Below are 16,207 nucleotides of genomic sequence, written 5' to 3'. Positions count from 1 at the left end.
GTCAGGGTTGACTCAGCTGGTCATAATCCGTAAGTTTTCTTTTTGAAGAATAAAGTTTTCCAAGATGGAAGAATGTTTTTCTGTTAAAAAATTTAGGGTAGTTGCTCTAGAAATTTCTTATCTAGAGACAGTTTAATTACAGTTGTATACAAGGTTATGCCTAGGATGTGTTCAAAGGGATGGAGCACGTGTGTTTCTTCTGTCATCCTGCACCCACAGCTGCCTCATTGTTCACTGCTGCCACTACTAGACTGTTGAGACTGCCACCTCCTTCCCTTACTCAGCCCTCCCATTGCATTATGGCCACTACAGCTAGCCTGGAATGGCATTGCATACACCTTGACACCTGGAGAGTTTACTTCAGTCTGCTTTTTCAGCCCCAGTAGAAAGTAAAAGATTTCTTTCAATTGGTTTTCATGTTGCAATTACTGTTACTTCCCTTTTTGGTTAACTTTAAATCAAAACTAAAAATATGCTCATCCAGAGTATAAAAATACATATCTAGATTAATAGGGACCAGAGAAGTGCTACCTACAGGAGTACTGGGCCATCCTTTCCATTCTTATTACCACCACTCTTATTATATCATAGCTAGAATGTTACAAGAGAGACAGTGGGGGACAGTGTCAGCCTTGAAAACATCTTTATTAAGTAGACTCAGTTATTCTACTTTTGTTAATACCTCCCAATTAAGTTGCCTAAAGTACAAAAAATTATATGCACAAAGATGTTCCAAGTGGCATTACTTGTAATAGCCCAAATTATAAATCACTTAAAAGTTTAAGTCAGGGATCTGCGAACTTTTTCTGTAAAGGGCCAGAAAGGAAATATTTTAGGCTTTGCAGGCCCTAGTCTCTCTCACACTTTTTCGACTCTGCAGTTTGTAGTATAAAAATAACCATGTAAATAAATGGGCATGGCTGTGTTCCAATAAAACTTTACTTACAAATGCAGAGCCATAGTTTGCCTGGTCTGGAAATAGTAAACAGATATATATAGCCAATGAATGGTACATTATGTATTCATTAAAAATTAGTAATGGATATAATGAAAAACATGAGAAAATATTTAGTAAAAAAGCAAGGTACAAAAATGTCTAAATGGGTATGATCATAGCTGTAAATAATATACCAAGCATATAAATAAAAAGATGGCAAACTACTGTAGTTATAATAGGATGGCAGGGCAGTAAATGGATGACTTTGTCTTTCTTCAATATTTCAGTTTTTGTTTATTTGTATTACTTATATAATAAAAGTGTTTTAAAATTTAAAAAACTTGATAGTTGGACTTCAAAAAAATTGAAAACTTTTGCATGTCGAAAGCTACTGTTAAGAAAAAATAAGACAAGCCACAGACCGGGAATCTTCATTTCAACTAAAAAAACGAGGAAATATATTTTCCATTCAAAATTTATGTCCTATACTCATCAGCATTATATTTAAAAAATCAAAAGTTGCTAAAATAGTGGATTCACATTTTATCTATTTCCCATAACCATGTGGGAGGGTATATATTTTCTTTGTCTCCAATGCCCCTTCCAAATAGTTTCTTCTTCTCCATTCTCTAAAATTTCTAGCTCTTTTAAAGATCATGCCATTAGGCAATACTTGCTTCCCTACAAGCTTAATGGTTTTTCCCTATTGTTCATTGAAGACTTTGGCCTTTGGCTTACTGACTTCTCCACCCTCCATTGATCAGTACTGCTGAATACTTGAGAGGAACCCTCTGCGGATCTCTAGAGTTCTCCCTCTGTACACCTCTCTCCTCTCTGGTACTCTGTCCGATGAAGTCTCTCTGCCTTTGTCTACCCACACTCTCAGCCCCGTCTCCTCAACTCGGAGTGTCCACCAGGCTCTACCTCACTTCCTTCTCTCTGTGGGAAACTGTAGAATGCTAGAAACTCTCAAGGCAGTGAGCCTGGGCAGTCGTAAGGCTCACCTCGTTTGTTTCCCGTCTCAACGATTGCTGTCCTTTGTTCCCTGATATCCAGTGTCTTGAAAACCACTGTTGCATATATTTTGTCTGGCTTTTTTGGTTGTTTCAGGCAGGAGGATAAATCGGTCATTGTTAACTCCATCTTGGCCAGAAGGGGAAGTCACTGGTTTCTCTTTAAATTAATGGCCAAAACTGGCACTAAATACTACTTAGCAATTCTATTATGCTTCTCAGATACATCTATTGTTCCATTCTGATAGATCAACTGTTCTTAAGGTGTGGGGTGGGGTTGGGGGATTGGTCCCTGAGACTCTTATAAGAGGTTCACAAAATCAAAATTGTTTTCAAAATAATAAATATTATTTTCCCTTTTTACCATCATCCTCTCAAGAGTATATAGTGGATTTTTCCAGAGGCTAAATAAGGTGTGATGATATCATTGTTCCAACAAATAATGGAATTCGTTCTCATATACTCTTATGTTTTAAATTTTTCTCAGTTTTAATTTCTAATGTAGTAAATATCAATAGCTATGATCCACATATACAAAAGCTCTTTGGGGTACTCAATAATTTTGAAGAGTGCTGAGACCTAAAAGTTTGAGAATTGCTGTCTTAGATGATCATCTTGTACTGCTGGAGGAGGCACGCAAGTCCCATTTTTCATGTTTCCAAAGCAAAGATGAAATTCCATTTCAATCCTCAAGAAGGAATGTATCAGAGGAATGTTTCCAGCTTCTATCTGTTCCTTAGTCATTTCTCCTCAGACTTACCTCGTTTGTTAATTTTGGAGAAAAACTGAGCATGCTTATCTGGTCCCCTCTCAGTTTTCTTCTTCCTTTAGAAGTCAGCCTGTCTAAAGGATGCAGACATTTTATACTCCCCCATGTGGAAGCTGGGTGCGGCCTGTGACTCAGTGAATATAGCTGTCAACTTGCAGGAGTAAAGCATTATCAAGCCCAGTGGCTCCAGATCTGAAGGTACATTCTCAGTTAGCTTTATCAGTAACAGAGGTGACATTTTGATCACCATCTATCTTTATTCTATGGCTTTTCTTAAAAGATTCTGAACTTAGCAAGAGAAGACTGAGGTAATGCACATTATACTTTATCCTCTCTTCCTAAATCTACACCCCATGCTCTATCTTTCCTTTGAGCTGATCACCGTTCTCACACTACATGAAGAAAATAGAAACCATGAGAGGGAACTCCCTCCTGGTTCTACTACCAGATCTACGGATCCAGTTGTGCTTGTATCCATGTTTCCTGCCTTATCTCTTTTACAGTAGAAAAAATGTCCACATACATATACAAATGTAAACAGTGTCAGTCGTGTTCTGGATACCATTCTCCTCTCCAGCATTCTGTTCCTTATATTCTCTCTCAGCCCTTGCATTGCCAATCTCTGCCTGTCTACTGGATCATTCTACTATCATACAGATATGTTCTATTATTATCTCCTACCTTTATCTAGGAAAAAAATCTTGACTCCATAACATCCTTCAGCGACTGCCTCATTTTTCTGCTCTCATTCAGAGCTAAATACCTTGTAGGAATTGTCCATACTTGTGGTCTCTATTTCTTTCCCTGTAATTCATTTTTTAGCATACTTACGTCAGTCTTCTGTTTTCATATCTCCACTGAAACTACATTTGTTCTGGTTACCAGTAATGATGATGGTGGAAGGTCCTGCTTATCTTACTTGACCTCCTGGCAGATTAGACATGACTGGCAATTCCTTCCTTAGAACTTTCCCTTTGATGGCTTCCAAGACACAAGAGACTACTATCCTCTCTCCCTCAATCTCTTTCTCTCTTCCTCTATTCAATTTCTGACTGTTTCAATGCCTCAGAGCTCTAATATGGGTCCTTAACTTTGCTATGTATACACTCTTCCCAGATGATCCAGTCCAAACTGTGGTTTTACATACCATCTGTATGTTAATGACACTCACTTTTATCTCTGGAGCCCTGGCATCTTCCTTGAACAACAAGTTCATTTATTGTTGTAGTAGTGGTAGTATTTATGATTGTTTCTACTTGTTGGCTATTATGAATAATGCTGCTATGACTGTTCATATGCAAGTCTTTGTGTGAACACGTGTTTTCATTTTTCTTAGGTAACTACCTATGAGTGGAATTGCTGGGTTATATGGTAAATTTATCTTTCATTTCTAAGAAACTGCCAACCTGTTTTCCGAAGTAGTTGCATCATGTTACATTCCTACCAACAATGCATGAGGTTTTCAATTTCTCAATGTCACTGTCAGTACTTGTTATTGTCTGTTTTTTTAATTATAGCCATTTTAGTGAGTATGGAGTGATATCTCATTGTAGTATTAATGTGCATTTACTAATGACTAATGATGTTAAACATGTTTTCATGTGCTTTTTAGCCATTTGTATATCTCCTTTGGTAAAATTCAGTCTTTTGCCCTTTTTTTAATTGGGTTATTTGTCTTCTTATGTTGTCAGAGTTCTTTATATATTCTACATATAAGTCCTTTAGAAGTTACATGATATGCAAAAATGTTCTCCCAGTCTGTGGCTTGTCTTCATTTTTCTTAATAGCCTCTTTTGAAGTGCAGAAGTTTTCAGTTTTTTTGAAGTCCAATTATCAAGTTTTTTTTTTTTTAATGGATCCTGTTTGTGATGTCATATCTAAGAATTCTTTGCCTAACCCAAGGCATGAAGACTTTTTCCTATATTTACATTTAGGTGTATGATCTATTTCGAGTTAATTCTGTTTGTGATGTGAGGGTAAGAGTCTAAATTTATCTGTTGCCATGTGAATATCCACTTCTTTCCCCATTGAATTGCATTAGCAAATTTGTCAAAAAGCAGTTGACCATAATTGTAAGGGTTTATTTTTAGACTCTCAATTCTATTCCATTGTCTATATGTCTATCTTTGTGCCTGTAATAAAGGCTCTTAAGACAGCTGAATGTCATCATTTTGGGGGAAAATTGACTTAGGGCCTTATCAGTTAAATATTAGCACTTAGATTTTTCAATTTAATGATTAGAAACAATATGAACTCAAATTGTATTTTTTTCTTATGTAGAATGTTTAATAGAACTTGAACCAGTTCTGAGAACATTTGAAGAGATAACCTTTCTTGAAGCTGTTATTCAACTAAAGAAAACAAAGGTAAATTGCTAAATGAAATGCTAGAAATTAGAACTTCAAACAATTATATATTAGTCATGGAGATTTTTAGTTTAATTTAGTTTTTATCTATATACTTTTCACAGATGTAGGCTATAGTATTGGAGCAGGGGCGTTTACCAGAGACTATGAATACTGTCTGTCCTTTGTCACCAAAGAACTTTTCCATTTCATTCAAATGGCCACCTCCAGATTTCAAAGAACTCCCATGTAGCAAATGTAAATTTAAAATGTGTAACAAATGCCAATTGTGTACAATTGAATGCCCTAAATCACTAGGGGTTTTTTTAATCTACATTTATTTCCCTAAAGTTTTAATTTATACAGAGTAATAGATGTCAGGGCTCTTGCACTTCTCTTTATTCAGTGTACTTGGGCTTTTCTGAGATTTATTGCCAAGTTAAGTTGTAGAATTTTTATTAATAATTGAGACCAAAACGTGTATTTTTTTATTTTTTCATTTTCCCACTCAATCACTCAATGTTGCATAAAGCAAAGTAGCAGTTGATATGAATTACTTAAAACAGTTGTCTTGTTTACTCATTCTGGCTCTTGTAGATCAGAACAATTGAAGGGACTTATTACTGCAAGGTTTTCTTAATATCATCAAAAGTTGTTTATGAAGCACCTACAGTCCTTTAGGGGCAAAGTAAGCATAGTTTAGCTCTTGCTGGGTTTCATTAAATTGCATTTGAGATGTGATAATAAAAATCATTAGTTATTATGCAAACTCTTGGATAGTAAACAGGCATAAGCTACAGTTACTTATCACTAAATAGCATTGCTACTGGCCTGTTGTGGTTTATTGGATCTATTGACATACCTTTGCTTTAAAAGGGAAGCACATAAAGGAAACAACTACCCTTTACCAAAGTAAAAATTGATGGTGGCAATATTAGTGCCTGAGTTTTTTAAGGAACTAAAAACTGTGTTTCACTTCTTTTGATAACTTATCACTAACTTCCTTACTTCTGAGTAGGTACAGTGTTTTCCAGAACTTTCCAATTTCTCTACTTCTTAGTAGATACACCCTTCTGATAACATTTCTTTTTGCTTTATCTTTTCAGTTCCCTTTCTCTCCTCACAGTGTTCTCTTCTTCTGAGCAAAAGTGGGTAGAAAAATTTGCTTTGTTGGTTATAAAATGGAAGAGAACCATACCATTTAATAATAGCATTACTTTCTTTGGTGTTTTTAAGTTGCTATTGTTTTCACTTAGAGTTGTTGTAGTTCCTTTTTTCTCTTTTTAAATCCTTATATAAATTCTTTGAAACTAGTAGGTAAAGAATATCATCCCCATTTTATACATGACGTAGAGTATAGATGATATAGATTACATACACAGATGATAAGTAGTTTTTTCCTCCTAAATTTCTTACCCTTGTAATGGAGCAGACAGTCATAAGTATGGGTTCTGGAGGGCTGGGTGTGGAACCCACCAATTTTCTAAAGTTCCACAGAGCAGTTAGCATTATGTTGGTTTGGGGAAGAACAGCAGACTGATAGGTTTGTTTTTAAATCACTCAATAGTGATGGTAACTAATCCAAACATGCTTTATAGACAGGAGTAAATCACTTAATGGTTTTAATACAAAAGTGTAGCATTTAAGTAAATCATCTGCTTAGCAGCTAAAATTTATTGAATGCTTACTAAATAATCTTAGGGCCTTTGAGTATATATTACTTCTAAGCATCCTTACAATAATCCTGCAAAATAGATATTCTTTTTTTTTTTTAAAGATTGGCACCTGAACTAACAACTGTTGCCAGTCTTTTTTTTTTAATTGCTTTTTCTCCCCAAATCCCCCCAGTACCTAGTTGTATATTTTAGTTGGGGTCCTTCTCGTTGTGGCATGTGGGCCACCACCTCAACATGGCCTGATGAGCAGTGACATGTCCGCGCCCAGGATCCTAACTGGCAAAACCCTGGGCCACCGAAGCAGAGCATGCAAACTTAACCACTCGATCACGGGGCTAGCCCCCAAAACAGGTATTCGTATCCCCAGTTTATAGACAAGTAAGTTGAGATTGTCTCACACCCAAGGTCAACAGTTAGGTATCCTATGATTCTAACCCAGATCTGATTGGCTCCATGACCCTCATCATTCCGTTAGGGCACCTTGCCTCCTTTACTTAGTCCAGCCCTGGTTTCTTATCTATAAAATGAAAATAATACTAGTACTTATTATTAAGCACAGTGCCTAAAATAAAAACAAATGCTTAATAATTATGGATAAATAGACACACACACACCCCCAAAATTTATTAAGTACCTAGTTTGTACCAAATACTTTATATTTATTATCTCACTTAATTACTAGAACAATCCTGCATGTAGGTATTGATCTGTTTTTAAAGATGAAGACTTGGTAGATCAATAATTTGCTCGAGGTAGCAAATTGATATGAGGTGGGTTTCAAAGTCTGTCTCTAAAGTTATTGTCCCTGTTCTACACCGTCTCTATCTGTAAATTATATACTATATCATCAAACTGATTACATTCTCTTTCCATTGACTTTGCATAAATAAAAAAAATGTTAAGTAGACTGTATTTTACTCATAATTTCCTGATCACCTCCAATTAAAGTTCATATATGTATTCATTCCAGTTACAGAGTGCTTCGAGTACTGTTCACTTATGTGACAAGAAGAAAATGGAGTTATCTCTGAACCTGTCTGTAAATCATGGTCCACAGGAGGTAAAACAAATTATATTGATAAACTGAAAATGTGAGAAAATATGAAAAATCATTTAGTCTAACTCCTTTTATAGATGGGAAACTAAAGTTCAGGGGGTTCTAGGATTTGTTAGGTAGCCCATGGCAATCTCCAACTTGAAATCCAGCTCTCCTGATTCTCAGTTCATTGTTCATCTCATCAAATCACAGTCCTTGCTTCTTTGTTTGGCATTGACTTCTATACCTGTCATTGTTTTATATGATGAATGGTGTTACAGGGTAGTACTAAATAAATCATTGATTACAGTTCTGCCACAATATTTGTGTCTTCTTATCCAAATATAAAACAGCTATAATATCTGCCTTGTTCTTATTTCTTACAGTGATTAATAAAAGGAAAATGCTATTTTTGTGGCTCTCCAGAAAGAATGATTTCCTTAGTAGCATTCTTTCAGACTTATGTCATATTAGTCATTTCTTTTAAGAATATATATGTTCATGTATATATATTCATTATTTATATGTTCATCTGAACATATTCATATGTTCAGTAATAATATGTTCAAAATGAACCTTAAAGCACAGAACATAGTTTTTGAATCACCTTTATATACACTGTTTCATTGGATCTTTGAGCCCATACATGCACATTGTTAGACACTACAGAAAAAGAACTTGAGAGCCAGAGAGTTTAAATGCCTTGTCGAAAGTTAGTCAATAATTCCATGACAGAGCTAGAAGTGGAGCCAAGGTCTATATTACTTTTTTCATGGATTCCTGCCCCTTCATGTTGAAGGAACCTGAGGCATTGAGAATAGGCATTTGCTCTAAATCAATAGGTAACCAGAGTTTCAGATTTCAAATTTCCCATCCACTAGGCAGAGCCTCTGAGATAATGTAGAAAATATTGAAAAAATAATGATTTCCAAAGTATTTAATTATTGCCCTCTCTCTCCAATTAGAGTTGATAAATAAAGTTCATTTTTGTTGGTTACTTTATATATGTGTTTCTTTAATTTAGTCAGATATAATTTGTAGTAGTTTTGATTCTTCATTTATCATAAGCCAAAAGCAAGAACTATTTAGAAATTAAAGCTGTATGACTTTTTTTTAAATTATGCTTTTTGGTGAGGAAGCCTGGCCCTGAGCTAACATCTGTTGCCAATCTTCCTCTTTTTTTTTTTCCTCCCCAAAGCCCCAGTACATAGTTGTATATCCTAGTTGTTATTCGTCTTCTGTGTGGGATTCTGCCACAGGATGGCTTGTTGAGCAATGTGTAGGTCTGCACCCAGAACCAGCAAACCCCAGGCCAATGAAACAGAGTCCATGACCATAACCACTACACCACCAGGCTGGCCCCAAAGTTGTATAACCTATTAAATGATTTTCCATTAACCTAAATCATTTATCCTCTCTTTATTTTAGGAATCGTGTGGATCCTCTCAACTCCATAAAAGTAGTAGTTCTCTCAGAACCTCAAAGTCCCTCTCAGCTCAAGACAATGATTTTTTATCTAGTACGTAAATTTTTCAATCAGCATTACTCGCAAGTTTTCCATTTTCTTTCAAGACCATATTCTTGGCAAGCAATCATGGTTTGTATGGAACATGTCTGTCATTTGCATTCATAACTCATTTTTAAAAATTGACAGTCTAAAGATGTACAAATAGTAGTGGGATGTTCAACAAATACATTTAAGTATTAAAGGCATTATGTTAGACACTGTGGAAAGATACAAAAAAAACTCTTCTAAGAAAGGGGAGAACTGTTTCTAAGTAATCATAGTTTTAGATAGAAAATGATGCATTGTAAGAGATATGGATATAAAGCTAAAGCATTACAGTGGAAGTGTAACATTTTTTACAAAGTACTTTCCCAGCAACCTTGTGAGGGAGATTTCATCATTTTAAAGGCTTAAGATCCAGACTTCTGGCTCATATAGCTAGTAGCTGGCAAATCCAAGACTTGAAGCCAGGTCTTTTGATAAATATTTTCATGTCACTCCACTATACCGTGTTGTCATCCTGAAGAAATTATTTCTGGCTGGCTGGAGGTCAGATATAGTTATAAAGGATGGTCATTCCAGGCCAAGGAACAACATAGAGGCACAGAAGCAACATGAGAACAGCAAGTAATTGGATTGAGCTGGTAAAGAGGTTAAATGAAAAGAGAGAGAAGATCAGGAGGGTGGAGTCATACCATTGTGAATTCTAACAAACACCAGGCTAAGCTATTTGGGTTTTTTTACTTGGGTAGGGAGCAAACTATTGCAAGTTTTTGAGCAATGGTATGACATGATAAAATTTTTTGCTTTAGGAAGATTCATCCTGGCTGGAATATGCAGCATATTTTAGAAGGAAAAGGAGACTCAAGGTGGGGAGAACTATTGGTCTATTACTGTAGTATAGGTCAGAGATTATGAGACCTGATCCAGAGTACCAGAGGAAAGAGTGGTATGAGTGATGTTGTGGAGGACACACTGAAAGGACGTTATAACTTTTCACTTGTAGGACTAAAGAGAAAAGATAAAACCAAACAAGTTGTTAAGCCTGGTGACTGGGGGAACATTGGTGCTATTAACAGAAATAGGAGTTGAAACAAATTTTAGAGTTAAGATGAATAATTAAGTTTTTAATGTTTTTTTAATCTGAGGTGCTTAGCCGCACATATTAGGGTGATGTCCAGTGGGCTGTTGAACATGTAAGATTAAGATTCAATGAAGAGAATTTAATTACATGGATTTGGGAAGAGGTAGTAATTGAGGCCCGGAGGTTAAAAAGGATTGCCAAAAGAGAGTGTAGAAAGAAAGACATACATAGATTTAGAGGACACATTTGAAGTGCAGGAGGAAGATGACACAGAAGAAGAAATAATGGGATTATGTGAAGAAGTAAAATTCTATGATTTATAATTTACATAGGACAAGACAGAAGTATGGTAAAAACATTCAGTATAAACCCTTTTTTGTTCTAAAAAATATTTACTTACAGAATTCGGTTTATGAACCAGCTTTTTAATAACAGTGAAAAATTAAAGACATTGAGTAGTATCCTCTGTGACCCAGATGTTGATGTCTTAGCTAATAGGAATATCTAAGGAATATTCTACTTCTAATGAATATGTTGTGTTTTATAGGAAAAACTGAAGACTATTCTGTGCTGCATCACTGTCCAGTAAATCACAGTTGTGGTAGTAACATTCCTGCAGCTCAGAGAGCAACATTCTGTGATCACAAGACCACCCCATGCGCTTTAGCAATAATAAATTCACTCTCAGCTGAGGGAAATTCAGGTAAATATTTACTATGAGACACTTTATAAATGCGGTCATTTACCTCACATCTATGTGTTCAGAAGATTTGCCATACAGTAAGTTTTATTTGTCTTTATTTCCTCAATATAATAAATAGATACCTTCTTAGGTAGGAAAGCACTTCCAATCCCAGAAGGTATGACTGCTGACGTGTGATAATAGGCCCAAATGGTATTCTATGAACATTTGACTAGAAAGGAGTGCTGAGAGGAGATGTGACTTAATATGTTACTAAAGGTAAAATTATTTTTGTTTATTTAACAAATGTGCAGATATCCTTTATATTAAAAAAGAAACGAAAAATAAAAATAAAATAGTTTTTGCTCCATGATTTATAGCATATAAAAAGGCAGTGCTTTTTCTGAGAGGGGAGGGGAAGAGGTAACCCAAATGTCTGAAAGTTTCCTGAAAATTAAGAGCATGGCCCAAAATACTGGTATTACATATTGACACAATCATAGGAAAATTAGGTTTTATGCAGTATTTTTTTTAATGTAATTTTACTCATAGCTGTATATCTGTCCTCACCTTTTTAATTGTCATCCCTTACTCTTCTGTAGAGCGATTACAACCTGGTATAGCCCAACAGTGGATCCAGAGTAAGAGAGAAGACATTGTGAACCAGATGACTGAAGCCTGCCTTAACCAATCACTAGATGCCCTTCTGTCCAGGGATTTGATCATGAAGGAGGACTATGAACTCGTTAGTACCAAACCTACAAGGACCTCAAAAGTCAGACAATTACTGGACACCACTGACATCCAAGGAGAAGAATTTGCCAAAGTTATAGTACAGAAGTTGAAAGATAACAAGCAAATGGGTCTTCAGCCATACCCAGAAATATTTATGGCTTCTCGATCACCATCTTTAAATTTATTTCAAAATAAAAGCTTATAGGTGACTCTTTTTCAAGAGGAAAAGTGAGTTTATGAAAGGGTACTGTTCAAGGTATTTCAAGAGGAAAAGTGAGGTTATGAAAGGGTACTGATCAAGGTATTTCTGTTGCCTTGATCATATTGTTTTTATAAAATCCTTATGAGAACTGGAAGCTTAAAGAAGTTTCTTCTTCAGGTAAATACTAGTTTCCTTCCATGACGTTACAGGTTTTTTTTAATTAATATAAGTAGAAACTGGCATTTTGCTACATAGTTCAATTTTTTGTCTCTTTGGTTAATTGAAACTATTTTTTAAAGTGTAATAATTATATTCTTCTTATACATGACAATGCCTTAAGGTATCATGTGTTTCTGATGGAAGCCATTATCACATTCACTTTCTTTGTGGATTATTACTCGTCTGAGACATAGTTTGGCTTTTCCCCCTTTCTCTCTATATATTATAAAAAAATAATTCTTTTGAATCTTGGTGGCTTCAGAATCACTTTTATATCAATTTGATGGTGTGGTAGATCTGGATGGGTAAAGTGAACACTACCCTGTCTTTTCCACTTTCTGCTTAGATCTAAACTCACAGCTCTCCAACCAGTCTGTATGCTTATGGCTGTGTGCATTCCAGTCACTTTCTCCCGTGATTTAATATGAGGGAGGCACACGTAGGCATCATCATTACAACTCTGCAAACTTTTTCTGTACAAATGATAACAATGTGATGAGAATAAAATATTGGTGTCAGGGATCAAGATGAATCTGGAGTAAGCCTCATCCCCAAGAGAACTGTTACAATCTCAGCAGCCAATTTTCATTATAACCCGTATTTAATAACACAGGGATGTTTAGGGGAAGGTGCAACAGAGTATGACCAATCAGTATAGAACAGGGCCTGGCACTGAGCCAGATACTTTCTAAATCTCTCTCTAATCGGTAGTCCAGTGGAATGGAAGCTGGAGAAGGAAGGAAGAAGTTTTCTTTAAATCAAGTTTCCCAGGAGGTAGTGCAAGTATAGCTAGTAATAGATGGGATTGTTTTAAGTATATTTTAGTTCAGCACTAAATAACATTTGAGTCATATAATAAGGAAGTCCTTTTCAGTTCTTCAGCCTTCTAATTAAGTAAAGGAGAACGTCACAATTGTGCTTTCATCTTTTAATCCCCCTGGTTAACAAAAAGAATAGGCTTCAGGCTCAAAACTTCAGGAACCATATTTAGCAAGAATTTTAGAATTTTTTAAATTCATTTGAAATGACATTCTAGATATGACAAGTGGTACTAGTTTTCTGTTTATAATATGTAAAGTTTCACTTTATAATAATAAAAAGAATTAGAAGTACTAAATTATAGATAGTACATGAATGACAACAATTATACAACTAGTAGGAGAATGACAGATTAAGATTCAGTCACTCTAGGAAGGGACCTAATAATCTGTAATAATATGTTTTTTCACTAGATAGTACTAGATAATGCTAAAGAAGGCCTTCTTTGCAGTGTTTTTTAAGACAGTGCTACCCAGAAGTGAGTGTAGTCCACAGAGCAGCTGCCTCAGCATCAACTGGCAGTTGTTAGAAATGCAAATCCATGGCCCCAATCTCACACCTTCTGAATAGATCTCTGGTGAGGTCCAGGAATCTGTTTTAACAAACCCTCCAGGCCATTATGTATGCTGAAGTCTGAGGCCCTTTGTTTTAAGAAACATGATAGAATTGTACATAAAATAATGTCTCTTGAGGTTCACAGATCTGTTTTCCTTATGTCTGATTGCCACACTCGTCTTCAGAATGTACAGTCTCAGAACTGAGATTTGATTAGAAAATTTTACTTCTTTTTGCATCTAACTTGAATTCCTAGAACAGTTTTAGTCATGTTTTGCATTGTGGAAAGATCACTTCACTTAAACATGATAATAAGATCAGTAGATTAGAATCTAGAACTCAGCTCTTTAAGGAAGAGCTTCAGATGGGACAAACAGTTGAATTATAACAGCAGAGCTGTTATATATAAAAGCAGAGCTGATACGGGACAAGAAGCAAGACTAAATTGTCCGTAAAGTTACGCTGTACTAAAGAAAGGGGCACAACTTGGAAAGACTGGGGTGTTGCAGCAGCAGTATCAAGCTGTGGGGGCTGGGTTTTGTTTCCCTCCTTTGTCATTAATCCTCTGCCCACCCTCACCCCCTTCAGTCAAATACTCAGTTCCCTAATTTATGAAGAAAAATTATGACCAGGTAGGAGAAAAGCAAAGTCAGTAAGCTTTCATGTTTAGCCATTCTCACAAACATCTCATTAGTTTCAGAAATATGTTTCTCCTCTAAAATTGTACCTCCCATCTCCTGAAGAGACTAGTTCCCAACCTGCCTCCTGCTTTATCTCTTCTTCTCCAATGAGTCATTTTTGCCATATTTTCTTTGAAAACAATCTTCCTTTGATGTGTCTATCCATTCTAGTCCTTGTCCTGGAAAATTTTTCTACACTGCCTCTACTCTTGTTACCAATTTCGTTCTTAATCATGTAATTTAATGTCATAGAATTAACAAATCTTTAGGTTGAAAGGGGCAGTTATGCACTGGATGCCTCAAATTCCTTACAATAAAGACGTTAAATAAGGCAATATCTCATGATCAAAAACTTCCATTGATGAGGAGGAAACTTATTACCTATTCAGGCAATGTACTTCACCTCTAAACAGTTCTATCAGATAGTTCTTTCTGTCTATGAAAATAATCCATAACCAATCTATAAATGAAAATTTGGGGTGAATTTATTCTTAGCTAAAATGTGAGGACCATGGCCCGGGGCTTTCTTCCCAAAGGAGGAAGGGGCACCAAAGAAGTGGGGTGTACAGAGTGGTTATATACCCCCAAACAGGATGTTTCACATCTGATTGAAATGTCCTTTTACAATAGTCACGAGACTGCTCTGTTGGCACAGCCACTGATGGACACAGCAGGTAGATCTGCTGTCTTGGTGAACACAGCAGGGTGGCAGGTCTGTTGTCTCGTCTCAAGCTGCATGGTCACAGGTGAGCTGGGTGATCAAGGGCGAGCACAGCAATCAGTTCCTAGCTTAAGGAAAGATGCTTATCCTTAAGGAAATGCCAGTGTGGGGGAAGTTGCACCTTTATCTTAAGGCCATTTGTTCTTGCCATAGTAAATGTTTAAAGCAGATATACAGTACATGCTCAATGGCTATGTCAGGCCCTTTTGGAAAAACAAAGTCAGGCCAAATTAGGTTTACAGCAAATGGCTTCCTCATATACTCCAATATATTCTATTGCTTGCCATTTCTATTTGTCATTTCGTAAATTGATTTAAAATCTATTTCCCTATAGTATGTATCTATTGGTCTTTGTTCCAAACCTTAGAATAATATGTAGAGTAAATCTAGTCCCTCTTCCATATGACAGCCCTTTATAATATTTCCAGACAGCTCTTCTGTTCTTGATGACTTTTTTTTTTTTTCTTTGGAGTAATCCCTTCTTCCTTCAATGGCTATTTAAGAGGCATGATCTTTATTCCTCTTAAATTATGGTACCCATAACTGTACATGATGTTCCTAGTTAGGTCTTACCAGCATAGTTGGGCTATTTCCTCCTTTATAATTAATATACTAAAAGCCCATTTTTGCCAGTCACATGTCACTGTTGAATTGATACTTAACTATCAGCTAAAGATCCTGTCTTTTACATCTATGCTGTTTTGTCTTATTTCTCTATTTTTATACTCATAGTGTTTGAGGCCTATACAGAACACTTTGCTGTTGTCTCTTAAATAAATTTTTCTAAAATCAACCCTAGTTCCAGTCATTCAATATAGTTTTGATGCCTAAAAATGGAATCTCCCAGCTTATCACCCACAAATTTGACAAAGTTGCCTTTTGTAATTTCATCCAAATTACTAAATCAAATGTTGACTGGTACTAGGCCAAGGATAATGTCTGTAAAATGCCACAGGCTTCCTCCTTCAACTTGACGAAGGTCAATTAATCATCACTATTTAGGTACAATTATTTACCTAGTCACTAGTGAATATAATTGAAATACTTTTAAAGTATTTACTTACTATTTATCATAAAAGAATATGGAATCTACAAGTTTAATCAAAATGATCTCTATTTCCAGGTCAGTTTTAAACGTCTTGTTTTTTCATCTAAAATGTGTAAGTGTAAGCATACTTTTTTTTTTTGCGAGTATATTAAAATAGTTAAAGGGGCTGTCTCCTGTCC

The 16,207-nt window shown here is 35.7% G+C and overlaps 1 protein-coding gene across 1 annotated transcript in view; it reads left to right on the top strand.

The window, feature by feature from the left end:
• The window catches only part of RIPK2 (receptor interacting serine/threonine kinase 2), a 33,112-nt gene extending 20,660 nt beyond the window's left edge, over positions 1-12,452 (top strand). The window contains exons 7-11 of the mRNA XM_046642142.1: positions 5,000-5,085; positions 7,711-7,800; positions 9,205-9,295; positions 10,915-11,070; positions 11,652-12,452. Of these exons, the coding sequence (XP_046498098.1) occupies positions 5,000-5,085; positions 7,711-7,800; positions 9,205-9,295; positions 10,915-11,070; positions 11,652-11,989 (761 nt within the window). The 3' untranslated portion in view covers positions 11,990-12,452. The remainder of the gene's footprint in view (positions 1-4,999; positions 5,086-7,710; positions 7,801-9,204; positions 9,296-10,914; positions 11,071-11,651) is intronic.
• The last annotated feature ends 3,755 nt before the right edge of the window (positions 12,453-16,207 follow it).

Source organism: Equus quagga, chromosome 16 (genome assembly GCF_021613505.1).
Source record: "Equus quagga isolate Etosha38 chromosome 16, UCLA_HA_Equagga_1.0, whole genome shotgun sequence".
Classification (NCBI taxonomy): domain Eukaryota; kingdom Metazoa; phylum Chordata; class Mammalia; order Perissodactyla; family Equidae; genus Equus; species Equus quagga.
The sequence above is the reverse complement of the archived record's forward strand: the minus strand, read 5'-3'. Positions and strand labels throughout refer to the sequence as shown.